Source organism: Equus caballus, chromosome 14, assembly GCF_041296265.1.
Source record: "Equus caballus isolate H_3958 breed thoroughbred chromosome 14, TB-T2T, whole genome shotgun sequence".
NCBI lineage: Eukaryota > Metazoa > Chordata > Mammalia > Perissodactyla > Equidae > Equus > Equus caballus.
Window position 1 is genome coordinate 77913568 of NC_091697.1, and position 19102 is coordinate 77932669.

At 34.4% G+C, this 19102-nt stretch overlaps 1 protein-coding gene across 30 annotated transcripts in view; it reads right to left on the bottom strand.

Annotated features, from left to right (window-relative positions):
* FER (FER tyrosine kinase) overlaps positions 1-19102 on the bottom strand; it is a 441906-nt gene that overhangs the window by 158159 nt on the left and 264645 nt on the right. For 29 of the 30 annotated variants that reach the window (XR_011425641.1, XR_011425626.1, XR_011425640.1 and 26 more), the window contains 2 exons: positions 8135-8191; positions 1091-1206 (listed from right to left, as the gene is read on the bottom strand). Coding sequence is in view for 12 of the 30 variants with exons in the window: in XM_023617899.2 (XP_023473667.1) it covers positions 1091-1206; positions 8135-8191 (173 nt within the window). In the remaining 18 variants the exon portion in view is untranslated. Of the gene's footprint in view, positions 1-1090; positions 1207-8134; positions 8192-19102 lie in introns of those variants that run through there. The other variant, XR_011425636.1, reaches the window with a different exon arrangement.

Below are 19102 nucleotides of genomic sequence, written 5' to 3' on the forward strand. Positions count from 1 at the left end.
ATTAGAGAATATTTTTTCTGAATTGCCAATAATATACATAAAAAAGGTTTGCAACTTTATTCTGTAGATAATATTTAATAAATGCAACAAACTAGCTTAATCCATTGCTAGCAACATTCATTTTTAGATGATGAATGAAGAAATGTACATCAAAATTCTTCATGCCATGGGACTTATTTTTCTTGAGCTACCATGTTCTCTGTTCTCCCACAGCACTATACAGAAACTTCAATTTTATGCATTATGCCATGGTGGAGAATACACACACACACACTGCTTTCCTTCCCTATACACCACAAATCTGTGGATCTATGGATCCACGTATCCTCCTTCTCTCCCATCCATCCATCCACCCATCCATCCACCCTTCATTCATATGTCCTCCTCACTCTGGCCACAGCACCTTTCTATTTGTCTTGTGTTTTGTTGTATATATTAGATTTTACCACTAACAGAAAAGTTTTAACTATCTGCAAAATAGGGGATCGAGTTGGAAATTTTAGCTAACAAATTTTAGCTAATAATACAAGAAAAGAGAATTATTCCAGATTAGAAAAGAAAAATATGCACATTTTGGAACAAATGCCATACACTCAGTTGAAGAAATCTGAGGTTCTCAGAAAAGAAAGCTAACAGCTGAGAAAAGAGAATCAGTGACACTGTCTAAGGAGGGTAGAATAGAAGTAATTATCTAAATAGATATATGTAAATTATACATTTTATATACAGAATACAGTAACATTCTCACTATTAGGACCACACTGGATATGCACATATATACGTATAGGCATGTGTGATAAAAGTAAAAAATACTGCAATATTTTTAAGGACATGACAAATATTCAAGTTTTTAGCATCCGGTTTTTTAGCATCTGGTTCTTTTGACTGTGATTGCCTAGCGGATCTATAACCTAACTCAAAAACATAGAAACTTTTTTTTCCCCACACTATAGAAGTGCTTACTTATGAGGGTTCTAAAAGTGCTTACTTGTACTTCAGCAAATCATAATTTAAGATATCTTCAAATTTACATTTTAATGAGTTATTTATATTATTAAATACATATTTTACGTTACTTTAGAGAACTCACTTGGCTTCTTGTAAAAATTTTATTTTCAGTTCCTGAGGAAGATCTTCTTTACATGTTTTAACAGCAACAGCAGTTTTATCCTTTAATATGCCCTTATATACTTCACCGAAATTTCCCTGGAAATACAAATACATTTATTGTTTGGGATGCAGCCACATAAATCATTGCAAAATACAAGGAGAGTGCGTAATAATGCATTTTGAGTTAATCAAAGCATTCTGTTAGCTTTATTGAGTTTTAAGTGGATATAAAGATTGGGAAGGTTGCCCTTACCAATCTTCAACTTTAAATATACTACCTAACACACCAACCATTGGGGAGATTGAGGCTTGAGGAGAATTGAAAAGGAAAACGGGAAAAGTAAAATTGAAAGAGAATAGGATAAAAGAAGAAACTCAAGTTGACATTGTCAGAAGCACATTAAGTATTACTCCACCTAGTTCCCTTTACGTCCTAAGCTCTAAATTTTACTACATTTAAAAACTATCCATTAATGTATAAAAAGAAAGCAAAGATCCTGTGAGGTGACTGTAGGTATTGATCTGCGCAGCCTACGTCAGGTGGAGGAGACAGGGAGAGTAGAAAGTAGGGGGGAGGCAACAGACCCAAGGCAGATGAAAGACTATCAAGAGCTACCGCCATACGCTGTCAGTCTCTGAAAGGTACCAAGCAAGAGGAGGTGCCAACCCAAATGCCAGTGTCCCCCTGTGAGGAACTAATTTCTATCAAATGTATGAATTTCTAACCTTATTCTTTGACCAGAATATATTTTGACTTAAAATGCCTTATTTCCAGTTTGAAGTCATTTTTCTTTTATTATAAAGACAAAACAAAATATTACAAAGAAGATCTATAAGGTTAATACAACAGCTATTTTTCAGTATTCCCTTCAAGTTTTCTATGTATGCATATGTATTTTTTACATAGCTATAATCATAAGATGCAAGAATTATATTAAGCTTCAATGCTACTGTTGTTGAGCAAGAAGTAACTGAACTAGGACTCTACTAGTTATTGAGTTTGAGTTCTAAGATCAATGTAACTCTTAACCAATAGTTCAAGGTGTATAAACTTTACATGTCATTAATAAATAATTTAAAGTTTTTAAAATATTTTAAGTATTACTTAATATTTTTACTTTTTATTTTACTTAATATTTTAAGTATACTTACAGTAATGAATAGTATTCATTATTATTAAATCTAATATTCAAGTATTTATTAAAAAACAATGATTGATCATCTTTTCATGTAAAGTAAACATACTATGAATACAACATAGTACACATTCATCATAAATTAGAAAAAGGAAAATTTGAGCTTTATAGCTTTCCTTGTTTGTTATTCTCACGGCTTTTTTTCCCCACACAATTATCAGATCATTTATTATATCAGAGATAGAGCTGAGAAAAGATATTATTAATATACACGATTATTGCTGGGCCTCTATTTATCTGAATAATTCTGAAGCACTTATAAATCAACTCGTCTAAAACAATGCTTTAATCATTAGAAGACTTTTCCTGGCTAAATTACCTTTTTCATTTACTAAGACCATTATTCTCTCTGTAAGCATTCAGACTCTACCTCTACAATACTTTTGTCTTCCTCTTTGCATCTCAGAAAGGCCCCCCCCAAGTTAAGATCTCAATTTTCTCACCTAAACTGATCTCATGGTCAGTCCTACTCCCTCCAATCCAGCCACCACAGCACTGCCAGATTAATCTTTCCAAGAGACAACTTGCATTATACTATTGCCTTACTCAATATCCATCCTTCAATTACCATCACTTTCTCAGCCTCTGTCTAGCTCCACATTACAGCCTTCAAATGTTTAATGTGTCCTAGACTCAAATACTTAGCGATCTCAAAATATGTGCCATTCCTTTTCTATAACTTTTTCCTCTGGAAAACCCACCACTTTCAATCAGGGAAAATGCTAACTAATCTCTAAGTCCATTTCTTATGCCCCTTCCTTCTTGATCTTTCCAAAATTACATATCCTGTTCCTGAACACTTATCATTCAATTGTCCCTTTGTACCTTTATAATGGTTTCTGCCCTATGTAACAGATCTTAGCACATATGAGGCACCTGAAAATTTTAAACATTCATTCAACAATTATTACTCAGAGAACTTCAATTCTATCAATGGTGGTCTAGCGGGGAATCTCCAAACACCAAGAAAAAAAAGACTGTGCTTCCCAGACCGCCTCTTCTCCATCCAAAGAGGTCAGGAGGAAGCTAGGACACCCATCACTCCCTACCATTTAACAGGCAGAGTTTCATCTCTGCTACTGCCCTTAAGTCCATGAGGCAAAATCTCATTGTGCCCCTTGTCTGTGTTTATATCAGTCCTCATAAGATCTTGGTCCTACGTTAATCCTCATCTCCCTCTCTCTAATCCTCATTAGATTCTGCACACTTCTATTCAACACTCTATCTTCTATTTCTCTTCTATCCCCAAATTCCACTGTGCCATCTGGAATTCGTGGTCCATCATCATCAATTTTTATCTTCAATCTATTCTTTGGTCATTCTCTTCACCTTCTTATTCTAACAGAAATTTGGCTCTCACTTGAGAACACTCAACTGGTGGCTGAGCTACCTGTTGCCTTCTAAACTTAAGTGATGACTCCTTCCCCCTCTCCCCCATCATCCTCCTCCCACTGCCCTGGAGATGGAATCAAGTATTCTACTAGCTCCTTGTTACTGCTTTCAAACCATTTTCCCTCCTGCCTTCCTAAAAACCCACAGCTTTGACGTGTTATCATTCAATTATATACCCACTACCCCTTACTGTGGCCATCAGCTATTGAATTCGAAAATATTTTATGTTTATTGATCATTTGAGCTCCTGGCTCAGTGTAACCAGTGTTATTCCTGTCTTAGTTCTTGGCAATTTCAATACTTAAAGATCATTCCAACATTTCAAACTCTCAGTTTCTTGAACATCTCTCTTCCAATGATCTTGTGCTCCAATCTATTTCCTAGAATCATACCTTAAACTTTACCATTGCCAATAATGCAACTTCTCTACAATATCTATTTCATTCCTCCCATTTTCTGGCTGGCTTCTATTTTTCTAGCTTATTTCCTCCAATACACACGCTTCAAAAATCCTTTGACCCTACAGGAATCTCAAATCTTTAGATCCTATCACTTTTTATTGTCCATCATCCATTAATATTCTCTCTTCTTTCCTTATCCAGCTTAAATTCTATAATCAATAATTACAACAACTGTTTACCATAGATTCTCAACTTTGTTCTTCTTAATCTCTAGAACTCCCTTGTCAAATCCACAACCCTGATTAAATGCAACACTCTGTCTACTCTGCACCTATGCAGCTGTATGTGGCTGGAGAAAATCCACAACCACGTTGACTGGTTTCACTTTAAATTCATGAACGCAAACCTCAGATGGGTCCTTAATGCTGCCTGGTAAACATATTACAATTCTCTAAACCATTCACATTCTCATTCTTCTAACAGTTTCTACCTTGTTCTCTCTTCTCAAATTCCCCATACCTCCTCCTCTATCTTCATTCTTAGCTGATAATCTTGCTTCCTACTTCACTGAAAAAATTGGAGCAATCTAAAAAGAACTTCCAGACTCTCAGCCTCACCTACCAATTTTCCCACCTACCAATCTTTCTTGCTGTTATAAAAATGAACTACTGTGTTTCCATTAAATTCAATCCTCCACTGTAAACTAAATCTCATCCCCTCTTAACTACTCAATGAGATTACTCCAGCAATGCTCATCTTTCCCTTCAAAATAATTAATTTTTCACTAGAACATTCTCAACTGCAAACCACCATGCTATTTTTTCTTTCATGTTAAACAACAACAACAACAACAACACACAAATCATTCTCTTGAAACTATCACCACGTGTCTCTGCTTCCTTTTGAGGCAAAACTTCAGAGTTACATCCTTGCCATCTCTAATTCCTCTCCTCCCATTCTCTCTTAAAACAATTCCAATCTGGCTTTCACCAAAAGCACTTCAATGAAACTACTCAGCCAAGTTACCAGGGGCCTCCTCATTGCTAAATTCAACGGTTAATTCTCAGTTATCATCTCTTTTGAGCTCTTAGCAGCACTTGATGACACTGATCACTCTCTCCTCCTTGGTCAGACTTGATATCCAACTGTCTTCTCTTTCATCTTCACTTGGAAATCTAATAGACAAAGTCAATACATCCAAAACTGAACTCTTAATGCACTTTCTGCACCTACATTGACTCCCCTCTTTCTCCCCTGCCCTATGTATGGATTCCATTGGGATATTCAGTTGGAATCTTGTTCCCCAAAACCTTCTGCACCCATGCTGACTCCCCTCATTCTCTCAAGCCCCACATAGGAGTCCACTGTGATATTCTGCTGGTTCAACCTTGAAAACATTATCCAGAATTCACCACTTCTCACAACCTCTATCATCACCACCCTGATCCAGCAACCACCATGTTTTAGTTACCTAAGTGTAATTGCTTCCTAACCTTCCAACTCATCAGCTATTCTCAACACAACAGCCAGAGCGATCTTCTTAAAAAGTGAGATCATGCCACTCTTCCACTTCAAATCATCCACCAACTAATTTTTTTCACACATAATCAAAGCCTAAGGAATTACAATGGCCTAAAAGGCCCTACATAATATATAATCTCACCATCTCACTGACTTCCTCTCCTATCATATTCCTCCTTGCATATTCCGTTACAGACAAACTGTCTCTGTTGCTCTTCAAATGAAATTTGCATTGCTTACTCCCTCTGCCTAGAACCCTCTTCCTCAAATGTCCCCGCAGCTAAATCCCTCCCCTCCAAGTTTTATTCAAAAGGAGCAATTTTAATAAGGCTTACCCATATTTCCCTATTAAAAATTGCAACTCTGACCAATAGCACTTGCAAATTTTTTCACAGGACTTAGCACCCTCTAACATTATAAAATTTATCTATTTATTATGCTTATTATTTATCTGTCTTCTCTTGCTAGATAGAACACAAATTCTACAAGGGAAAGAATATTTGTCTGCTTTGTTCACTGATGTTTTCCAAATGCCTAGAAAAGTGCCTGGCACATAGTAGGCATTCAACAAATATTTGAGGACTAAATAAAATATTTATTGAATACCAAATATATATCAAGTACAGTCTACGAATAATAAAGTGCTGAATAAAAAATGTTACAGTCCCTTCTCAACCTTATATTACGACAAAATGCCAAAGTCCATTAAGTGCAGGAATAATTGCTAATTCTCTTTTACTCATGTACTCTCCAGTAGTATATTGTAAATATTTATTTGCCAAAGTCCATTAAGTGCAGGAATAATCGCTAATTCTCTTTTACTCATGTACTCTCCAGTAGTAAATTGTAAATATTTATTTGGAACAGGTAGTGAAAATATTAAATGACCAATCATCTTATACTCAAAAATATTAACTGAAATTAAGCCATACAGTGATTCTAAAGTTGTAGTCTTATTAAAAATGATTAAATTTATTGAAACTGGCATCATTCTACTGCCTTATCATTGAGAAAATAATTATTCTTTGAAATAGCCTCACCGAGGAGCTAAAGGCTAAAATTCCTCCTAATTTATATTTCATATATTAAAATAAATAATTGAAATATTTGTCTTTAACTGAAAATATTTTTTCCTCAGTGAAAAATCTGTTCTTCTCAACATATTCTATTTCAGTAAGTAGTTTAATTTTACAATTTATTATCTAATCATATTTTCATGGAAATTTAATTTCTTTGTAATGATTTTTAGCCCAATCACTGCTACCAAGTTATTGATCTAAAGTAATGGAAAGAAGGAATATTTCCTTAATGCAAACATATCACAAAGAAAATTAAGATACATCAGCTACTGCTTTTAGCTTGAGATTCTTTAGAACTTCTTACTAAATAAGTATTAGCAGTCAATAAAAACTGCTTTCCAACAGCAATTTAATGCTTCCATTTGGAAAAGATATTTTAAAATAATAAGAATCCTGCAAAGTAGATGATTTCAACAGGGATTTACCTTCTAAACATACATCAAAGCTAAAAAGCAGGGAAAAAATTGTCAACTCATCAAGTTTACATTTGAATCAAAAGAGTAAGGATTATTTAATTCTTAAAATGCTGAGCTTTAAGTCTAGCACTGATCACTCAAAAATGTGTGAGTGATAATCTTCCCTAATGATCTGGATTTTATACTATTTTTCACATCACATTATCAACCTAAACTTAATTCAAACTTTCATATGAAAACATCATTAATTAAGTCATTAACAAAGAAGTTAATATTTACTTACTGGAACTCAATTGTAAATAAACAATTATTAGTAAATTTGAAAATAGTCCATTTGATTAATAATTATCAAATGCCTGCCATTATTGTTCGACATAATCTACTTTCATACGACCTACGAGATGCAAGAAACTTCCAACTAGATTGGAAGACAGGAACTTTCATTATATATAGTTGCCCTCTCTGACGACTAATAGAGTTAACTACAAAATGAATATTTATATTAAAGCATGTAGCTTGTCCACATAATTTTTAGATTGAAGTAATGTGTCCTATGTTGTTACATACTTTGATTCTATATACAATCCTGAAATCCCAAAGAGCCGTATTTCACTTTTTCTAAACTATCACGTATAATCAAAAACAAAGTGAACAAGACTATTACGCATTTATTTAAACTTATTACCTCATAGTTTCTTTTCAAATCTCAGTTCACTAGTTTTAGTTTTACTACACTGTAGCAAAATCATTATGGCTTTTAGTCCTTCCAGAGCAAAACATATACATACATACTATTTTTAAAAGAATCATCCTTAAGCCTTTCAAAGATTTTTACACATATATTTCAGTGAACGTCACAGTATTTTAACAGATATGGTACTGTGTTCTTCTAGGTTAATGTGGGAATGTGCCTTACTGTGTGCTGGAATATAAGAAAAGTTCTGAAGAAAATGAAGGAATCTGCAGAGTTCACAATCACTATAAAGATTTTTGGTTATTTAGCTTAGTTGATAACGTACCTTGCCCAGTAATTCTCCCAATGTGACATCTTCATGATTGAGAACCCATTTCTTATCCTATGGTAAAGAAAAAGGACAGTTTTTTAGCCCAAGTAAGAGTACATTTCCTGTAAGATGCACCTGAGGCAGTAGGAAATAGACCTAAAGGCAGTGGGAAAATATTTCATTCAGACCATTCAATCAACAGCACACTAAGAAAAGTTGTAACCACAAGAGGCTATAAAACAGATTTCAGAAATGATACTACACAATAGGGCTTTTAAATCTACATTATAGCAAACTTCTATTGGAAATTTCACCTTTCAAAATGATAGTCTCCCAACTAGAACCCAGCATGCACTTTCCTCCCATCATAATGCTTAGGCTATGCTATTATTTGCCACTTCAAAAAGTTGTATCATAAACACATGAGGGAATTTCATTTTACAATGCAAAACTGCAATTCTCACTTGATCACAGAGAATTAGTTTTCTACTGAAACCACATTACTAAGAGCTAATTTTTCCACATATAAACTGGCCATGAATTATAGTCGTTTGTGACACTGCATGTAGTCCCATATCTTTCCCAAGTAATTTCCTGAAGTATAATAAAGCAACAAACATCAATTACAATATCACTAGGGTACACAAGACCACTGATGCGAACATGCCATTATAAAAGAGCATTCCATTATCCGATCTCAAGAACTAATTACTTAGGGAATATTTTATCTTCTAAAAATCCCAGCTATTATACCATACAATACCATAATGTTAGAAAGACATATAGATTTTTTTAAAAAGAAGGAAGGAAAAAGGAAAGAAGCAAGGAGGGAGAGAGAGGGGGAAAGAAAGAGAGGCAGGAAAGGAGGAAAGTAAAGTAAAAATCCACCCTAACTATGCCTTAAAAATGTCCTGGACAGCCATTTGAAGTACTTCACCTTTTGAAACACCAAGTGACAAGCACTTGACCACCACCCTCTGCTAGGTCAACAAAGGGAACAACACTGATTTTTAAGAAAACAACAGTTTACATATACAGTCTTTCAATCTAAATATAAAGCTAGAGATATAAAGTTCATGGAAAAAAACAGAAAAATATCTTCACAACCAATTGAGTAAGCAAAGATTTCACATAGGACACAAAAAGCACTAGTTATAAAAGAAACAAAAATTGGAATTCATCAAAATTAAAAAACATTTATTTTTCCAAAGGCATCATTTGAAAAATCAAAAGGCAAACTACTATCTGGGAGAACATTTTTGCAATACATATATCTGACAAATAATTCGTGTGTAGAACATGTAGAGAACTCATACCTCAATAACAAGATAACCAACAACCCAGTTTTAAGAAATTGGTTAAGTTTTGTAAAAAACTTAAAATAAGATGGACAAATAGACAACAAGCACATCAAAAGATGCTTACCATCATTAGTCATCAGTAACATACAAACCACAAGATGCCACTTCATACCCATTAGAATACTAAAACTACAAAGACGAACAATACCAAGACATTGTGAGGATGAGGAGCAACCGGAGTCCTCACACATTGTTGGTGAAGATGCAAAATGGTACAATCATTCTGGAAAACAGTTCGGCAGTTTCTTATGGAGTTAAAACTACACCTACCTTATGATTCAGAAATTATACTCGTAGGTATTAAGCCAAGAGAAATGAAAATACATATCCACAAAAATATGGATCAAAAAATGTTTAAGGCAGCTCTATTTATAACAGCCCAAAACTAGAAACAATCCCAATGTCCATCAAAAGGAGAATTGCTTAACAAATTTATTCAATTACTATTCAGCAATAAAAAGGAATTTACTACAACACATGCAATAGAGCATTTGCAAAACATTTTGTCAAGCTAAAAAGGCCAGATATTTTATATACGTGCATACATACATACTGATTCCATTTATATAAATTTCTGGAGATGGACAATTAATCTATAATGCCATAAATCTGAGCAGTGGTTGCCTGCGGCAGGGGATGGGGAAGACTGACTGCAAAGGGGGAAGGAGCAAATTTGGGGGGGTTATAGAAATGTTTAATTTCTTGATATTTCATTGAACTATATATTTAAAGCCTGTACATTTTATTGTATGTAAACTATATCCATAAAGTTGATTTTTTTAAATGAAAAATTAGAAAAGCAAAAATTGTTTTAAATGCTACTTTCTACTTGAGTAGCACTTTCAGGTTTAATTTCCCCTCCACACATATTATCAAAAGTTATTCTTCAAAGAATGTAGTCGGGCAGGCAGGAGAGTATTATTTCCAAGTTGCAAAACTGATCTAGTGAGAGCTTTTTCATTTCATACAATGGTAAAATAGGTGAATCTGACCAATGCTTCCACAACAAACCACTGAAAAAGCTAGATGAAATGTAAAAACAAAAACAAAGCAACACAAACTTCTGTTTGAGAGGACCTGGAGAACTACTGAAATAGAGTAGAACTAAGAGGCCAAGTTTAGGTCAAAAAAAGAAGCCCCGTCAAGACTTTTGGGGCTACATTACCTTAAGTCCATACACTGATTGTGACGGTAGCAGCCAACAGGCCAAAAAAAAAAATTGAAGTTCAAGGCCAGCAAAGGAGAAGAGGCCCTGACAGAATACCCTAGACTTTTAATAAGGACCTCAAGGATACTGCACTGTGAGAGAAAAGGTAACCCGGAAACGGAAGAATTAAAACCTACTTTCTAGTCATCTCCATCACTGATGGAACCAAACTAGGAATTGGCAAACTAAGCCTGTGGGCCAAATTGGCTCACTGCCTGTCTTTGCATAGCCCATGAGCTAAGAATGGTTTTTGCATTTTTAAATGGTTAAAAAAAAAGGAAAAAGAATACTAATACATGACACATGAGAATTATATGAAATTCAAATTTCAGTGTCCATAAACAATAGATCAATAACAATTAGCTACTATATGCTACAGAGAGGGGAAAAAAGAGTGGAAAAATGAACAGTTCCAAAGACCTATGGGACAATACCAAGAGGTCTAACATTCATATCAAAGTCAAAAGAAGGAAAAGAAAAGGAAATAATATTTGAAGTAATAATGGTCAAAACGCCCCAAATTTGGTAAAGAACATAGACCTGCAGACTCAAGAAACTCAACCAACCCCAAGAATGAAAAACTCAAATCAATATCTAGATACAATATAATCACATTGGCTAAAACCAAAGACAAAGAAAAAAAAATTTAAGCAGCTACAGCAAATGACCCATTATTTACAGGAGAACCACAATCAAATGGAGAGCAAGAAGAAATGAAATAACATTTCTAAAGTATTAAAAGAAAAAAACTGTCAAATTCAGATTTCTATATCCAGAAAAATATCTTTCAGAAATGAAAGTAAAATAAAGGCATTTTTGATAAAGGAAAGCTAAGAAATTTGTTGCCAGCAGACTTACTCTTAAAAAAATTAAGTTCTTTAGCCAGAAGGAAACTTGGAATATCAGGAATAAAGGAGGAATAACAAAACTGTAAATACTGGAGTAAACATAATAGACTTTTCTTTCCTTGAGTTCTTTAAAATGTCCTTTACAGGTTGAAAGAAAAATTACAACATTTTCTGATGAACTTTTCAATTGATGTAGGTGCAACACATAAGAAAAGTACAACAAAGAGGAGGTGTACAGTTCCCTACAGTGATAAAGTTTCTGCATTCCACTTGCAATGGTACAATACTGATTCTTTGTAAACTGAAAAGTTAAATATGTTTTTGGTAATTCCTAGAACAACCACTCAGAAAAAAAAAAGACAAAGCTATATAATCAAAAATACAAAAGAAAAATTTAATGGAATAGTAAGAAGTGTTCAAATAACCTAAAAGATGGTAAAAAAGGGTAAAAAGGGAAACCAAATGAAGACGATAAACAGAAAATAACAAAATGGTAGTCCTAAATCCAAACATATCAATAATTACATTAAATGTAAGTTGTCTAAATACACCATTTAAAAGATAAATTGTAAGAATTTTAAAATGAGTCAACAATTACGGTGTTTAAAAAAACTCTTAACTATAATGATATATGTATCTTAAAAGTATAAGGATGGAAATAGACATAAAATGCAAGCATAAATCATAAGAAAGCTGGAACACCTGTAGTAATGTCAGACAAAGTAGACTGTAGAACAAAGAAAATTACCATGGATAAAGAGGAAAATCACATAATGACAGACGTGTCAATTCACCAAGAAAACATAATTATCCTAAATGTCTGTGCTTCAACCACAGATACTTCAAAATGAAGAAAACATTGACAGAACTGAAAGGAGAAAGAAAATTTCACAATTATAGTTGGAGACTTTAATATACCTCTCTCAGTAACAGTAGTAGAGAGGAAATCAGCAAAGATATAAAATAATTAAATGTCATCACCAATCAAATGGATCAAATTGACCTTTATAATAAAATTTCACTAAACAGCAGAATAAAACCCTCTTTTCAAGGAAAATTCACCAAGCTAAACCATATCATAAATCTTAACCATAAGGTTAAGTTTAAGCCCATAAAACAAACCTTAACAAATGTAAAAGAAATGAGGTCATATAAGGTATGTTCTCTCACAATAAAATTAAACTAGAAATCAATAAAAAAGTTAACAGGACAATTTGCAAATACTTAGAAATTAAACAACACACTGTTAAATGATCCATAGATCAAAGAAAAAGTCTTAAGGGAAGTTAGGAAATTTTTTGGACTGAATAAAAATAAAACTACAACATATCAAAATTCTTGAGATATAGCCAAAGCAGTGCTTAAAGGGAAATTTATAGCACTTCATATTCAAGAACAAGGAAGGTCTCAAGTCACTAATTTAAACTTCTACCTTAAGAATCTAGAAAAATGATAAAAATAATCCCAAAGCTAGTAGAAGAAAACAATAATAAATGCAGGAGCAGAAGTCAATAAAATTGAAAATTCCTAAACAGTAGAGAAATCATTGTGGAAACAGTTGATTTACAGTTGAAATGGAAAAACTCTACCTCAATATCTGGGGATGCCTGGATCTGATTTTTGGCTCTTAGACAAGATAGGGAAGTTAGATTTATGATTTTATTCAATAAAGTCAAACTCCCCAGGGATCTCAGAGAGAATTTCTTTACTAATGGTTTGAAACTGGCCTGATTGGTTTGACAAGCTTGGCTTGATTAGATGGGCTAGGGGGGGCAAAAATGGCATGCTGCAAGTTTCTTTTTTAAACTCTCTAAGAGCCAAGATTACTCTTACAGATCTTGGTGGACCAATCCCAGACCCAGCTTGGTCTCGGTGTGTGCAAATTAGGCCACTTGAAGAGGTTGGGTCTGGGATGTCGCTCAGATCCTTTATGCTTGTCTGCATAGTTCCCTTTGCTTTCAAATAAAAGCTTCATGCTAGTATGTTCAGTGGCGTTTGGGGATCATTTCAAATGTCCAAACTGGGGAAATTTTTGAAGTTGATGACTGGGATGGGCTACTAAAACCACTGACTCTGTAACTTAAATAATAATGGCTAAGGTGTTTTTTGGGAGAAAGATGACCAGCACTGTTATGTGGGGGGAGGGGGATGTGGGAGAGGGGGGTGTAGTGGACTGGGGGGGGCAGTGAAGGGGTGTGGAACTCTTATTATTGCCAGAATGACTGCCACCTGGTGGTCCTGCTTCTGAGGGCACAGAAATAACCTTTCCACTGATGGGCAGAAAAGTACATTAGTAGAGACAGGGCCAGGGGAAATAGCTAAATGGACAACAACAACAACAACAACAAAACCATTATAATTGAGGGGAAGTCAGTCAAAAATAAGGTTGTTCTTAATTTGTTTTAGCTAAAATGAAGACAAAAGAGGAACAACCTAGAGCCTCAGAGTTAAGAATTGTGACTCAATCTGTAAGAGGGAGGGAAAAATGCCCAAAAGGAATTTGGTGGAGATTTGCTTGATCAGAGAATTTGATAGCTACAGTTTTTGTAGAAATGTGGATAGAGGTGCAAACTCCAATCTGTTAAATTGGATAAAGGCGGTGGTACTTAACGTGTAGCCCAAAAGGGGGAACTAAGAACTCCTCCCTTAGACATAAATGGAATACTCCCTCCTACTGAGGCCGCTGAGTGCCTGAGAAAGGCAAGCACTTTAGACACACAATGACACTAAAGCTTCACCTAACACTATGCCTCTGACCCATGGGATGAGGATGCGATAATAAAAGGAGCTGCAATTCTCTATATAACTTTATTGTTGGGGGAACAAAAAACAAACAAGTAGAGACTACATCAGAACAGGGACATCAAGCAAAACGGAGTTTGAAGAATGAAGAGTGGGAGAAGACTGAATCCCTGACTCCCCCATTATTTTTACTGACCTCTTTTCTTCTCCCCTTTCCTCTGAAGGAAACAAAAGAAATCACACTCAGAAGGGTGGCCAGAAAGAGCTGCAGCTCACGCTGCAATAAGTGCCCAGAGCTGGTACTTCCTATAGTGACTATACCACATAGTTCCTGTCTTTAACTTTGCTATTTTCTGTAAAGAGGCAAGAAGATTTGTGCAACCTTCTTGAATCTGGAGAAGGAACAAAAGGAATGGAGACAGATTGCTCTCAGTCTCTTCCAAGCAACAGGAATAGTAGCATCTCCCTTGGCTTCACAGATTTACTAGTATTGAACAAAAATAAAAGTTGTACTAAAATATAAATCACCAATAGAAATAAAACAGACATAAAAATGAAAGAGGAATTAGAACAGGAATGAATAGAGCTGACACAGTTTCACTTAATGTTTCATCTGCTTGCCAGTGATTAGTGACCATATAGGAATATCCACAAACCTATGTTCCAAAACTCTAATGATTAAATTTGCCTGATGTTGAAACTAAAACAGACTTGACTTAGACTCCTTATGTTAATTCATGAATTTTAATGTATCATTATTATGGTGAATTAAGTATATATTTTTCCCATTTATCAATTATCTCTCAAAAAAAAAATTTGAAATGTCAAATTTAATCTAAATTGGAGGTCTCTCTCTCTCTCTCTCTCTCTCTCTCTTTTTTTGTTTTGGTGAGGAAGATTGGCCCTGAGCTAATATCTGTTGCGAATCTTTCCTCTTTTTACTTGAGGGACATGGTCCCTGAGCTAATGTCAATGCCAATCTTCCTTTATTTTACATGTTGGTTGCCACCACAGCATGGCTTGATGAGTGGTGTAGGCCTATGCCTGGGACCCAAACCCACAAACAATGGCTGCCAAAGTAGAGCATGCAAACTTAACCACTACACCACCAGGCTCGCTCTGGATGTCTCATTTTTAAAGGGGGAATGGAGGGCAACTCTAAGATCTCAATACATTTTTTAAAAAACTGCATTTCTTCAATGAATAAGAATAATTTTTAGAGTTGCTTAAGAGCAGATTTAAAGTCAGCCCATTAGTACAGGCAAAGGCAAATACTTTCACTTGTCTGACACCCAAACTTTTATGAAGTATACATTTTTAACATGTTCCCAGATACACTTGCTTGTTGAATCTCACAATAACTTCCATTAGGTTGGCAGGAAATACATTATTATCTCCATTTCACAGATGGGAAAACCAGGGCCTTTAGGAGGTAAAATCATGTCCATGGCCACAGAGGTACTAAGTGACAGAGTTGATAATAATCTCAATCTTCTGTCTCCTAGTCCACTGTACCAGTATATTCTGCTTCACCTTTACTGAAGAGACCAAAGGACATTACATTTCAAATAAAACTGGGTGCAATAATTTTTTGGGTCTAAATTATACACATAAGTATATCATTCAGGTAATTGAAAAGAAGGATCAAATGACAGAACATACATCTATAACCTGAATAAATGCCAGGCATTTTTTTATTCTAGACATTTATCTACGATATGATAAATGTGTTATGTTTCCAGAGAGCCAATTCATGCCAAATTGTAGAACTACCTTAGGGGTGAAAAATTTCACACATATAAAGTCTTATTTAGACCTATGACTATTATATCTGATATAAAATGGATTCCAAAATTGTTTTTCATTGAATTATAAAACTGGAAAGTCAACAAAGCAGCTCTGAGAACTGAATCATCTTGAACAAAGAACATATGGGCTTGAGGCAACTCAGGCTGGGAGAGATGGGAATTGTGCCTAAAACACACCTTTCGTAATCTCCGGAAACATATCTCCTCCCAATCATCTCTATGACAATAAGATTGATTCCAGCTTGCTTATCTCCCAGAACTTTAACCTACTGTCTAATTACAAGTACTTCAAATCCCAATTATAAGCCTCTTTGGGGAATGTAGATAATCATTTATTTCCATGAGTAATTTTAAGTACAATTTTAAAACACCGTTGTCACAACAATCTCTCCGTCAAGGCTTTAGGATATGCCAAGTTTACTTGTACTCCATTCCTGAAATCTTGTGGCCTCCATAACTGTGTTAGAAAATACTTCCGACTCCAAACTACATACTGAATGCGGGGAGAAATTTGTTTACATTTCAAAGGTAACACCAAGTTATGCCTCCTTTAGTAAAGAAAAACAATCAGCAATTTCTAATTTGAAAGTAAAGTAAGCTAAACAATGAGAAATATTTAATATAATTAACAGATATTAATAGACATAAATTCAAAAGAGGTTTGTTTTTTTTTAATTACTAAAACAATGAGGGTTTCTCCGGGTCCCAGCCCTGTGCTGCTACTAGTAGCATCTGTAAAACCTTACCACAATCTTAGATGTACTTTAACCCTTTGAATACTTGTCTGTCTATACTAGGAATACTGCCCTTCTCGATCACTATAGCCTGTTCTTGCTGTTGAATGTACTCCTCTGACTCTCCTGGAATAAAAGCACCAAAGAAATTTGGACGGGAAAGGACTGCAGAGATCATCTAGCCCAACCTCAGCTCTGACACTTATTATCCATCCATTCATCCATTTAGTCATCTACTCATCCAACAAACCTTTCTTTATTGAACACTGCTACTCACAGCAGATGAGAAATATGACTTCAGGCAGTTGGAAAAAAAATCACTAAAATACCCAGTGAGGGTGAACACTCTATAAACAAATCCAATTTAATTTTGAGTTGCTCTAATTCTTACACAGCTTTTTTATTATCTCACTTCCAACAATTTGTTCTAGTACTGGGAACACAAAGGATGCATCTCCTCTGTCTACTATGTAACAGCATATTATATGTTTGAAGACAAAAATCACATCTCCTGAAGGCCAGGTTCTCCACTGTTAAATGTCTGGTGTTCCCTCTATCAATTTTCATGAGAAGAAATTTCTACAAATTTCTGAAATACATGTAGTGGGCAATAAATATATCTGTGTGCATGTCTACAGTTAAATTATAATGAATAACATATTGTGATCTACATAGCTTTCTGAAATGTATGTATGTCCCCCACCCTACCTTTCTGCTTATATGTTATGTTCACAAATAAATGAAAATGAGTTATAATCTTCAAATTTTTTCATTACTTAGTAAGATAAATAATATTTTACTAATATCTTGGCCCAGTTTATTCATTATTCATGATTCACTAATCATGATAAAGGGAATAGATTTTTTTTCTGTTTCTAAAATGTAACAATTCATTTGAAAACTAATAGGGAAACAGTGAATTTCTAAGAAGAAAAATGTGGCAAGATATAGACATTCAAACTGATTTTTAAAATATTAAGTTTTTACTGGACTTTTAAATATATATCCCAGTTTTCTGAAAGAGGTTTTTATAACTGAAATGTTTTTCTATTTTTTACAGGTAACTTTGTTGAAAGCTGTCTTTGTTATATATCTTGTTAGTGGTATAAGTAGATGATGCAGGTACTGTAGAGCTAATGTTAGTACTGTATGTGATATTTTTATTTTTTACAACTTAAATAACAGACCTTAAGTAATGAAGACTGTTATTGATCAAAATTGTTCAAACGGAAAATTCACATAACAACCGTACAACCATAATAACCTGGTAAATAATCAAGTAGGAGTCTTTCAAATTTTTCAAACATTACTTCCTAATGATAAAAAATATAAACCATAGGTAACCTTCAAGAATGTAGCTTAACATAATAATGAACTTTAGAGACTTAGGACTGATAATAAGCAGTAATTGCATAACTATTACTTTAATGATATGTAAGTATTTTAGTGTTGCATTTTTTAAAAAAATCAAATCACCGCATTACAAGTGGATGTAAGAGACGAGAATATAAGAATTAAAAACGTAAAAGTAAATTTTTCTATAGGTTACTTCTTGTCTTTAATTATTATAGAGTGATTTGCATGTTTGCAGCAAATAATTGTATCAAAATTCTTCTCTGACAGTGGAGAGCTAAAATGTTGCTACCCTGTACAGCTAAATGATCCTAGCACTAGGTTTACTATTTCATGAACTATTCGGTTTTCATATGCTTGGACAGAAGGTAACTAAATTAAAGAATCCTTTGACTAAATGACAAGGTAATTGATGATGATATCATGATCTAAGACAGTATTTAAGAAAATGCCAATGAACACATTTTAGAGATATTTATGAGATAGAAATCAGGCACTTCGGTAATCACTGGAAGGTGTGGGCTGGAGATAAAGATTTTGGTGGCCACATGAGCCCACGAAATCAAAATGTACCTTCTAACAGCCCATCTAAGTAAATTATATTTAGTCTTATTAGTTGATTTTCGAGTTAGATTGAGAAGTGGAAGGGATAGATGAGTTGGTCTCACTGCCCTCTGCTCTGGGTTCTCCCTGAAGCAGACCCTGAGACAAGGATTCAAACGCAAGTAGTTAATTTGGAAAATACAAGGAAAACTAAAGAAGCAGTGAAGTGATACAGGGAAGTGGAGGCAGTTAATAAAAGGTAAACTATTAAGCCAGTAACCTAAGTGGGGCAAACTCTGGAAAATGATACCTCAGAATTAGCCCATTCAAGGGTATTTTTATGGGAAGTCCTGAGAATCATTGGTTGAGGGCTACAGGTAGTTTTTG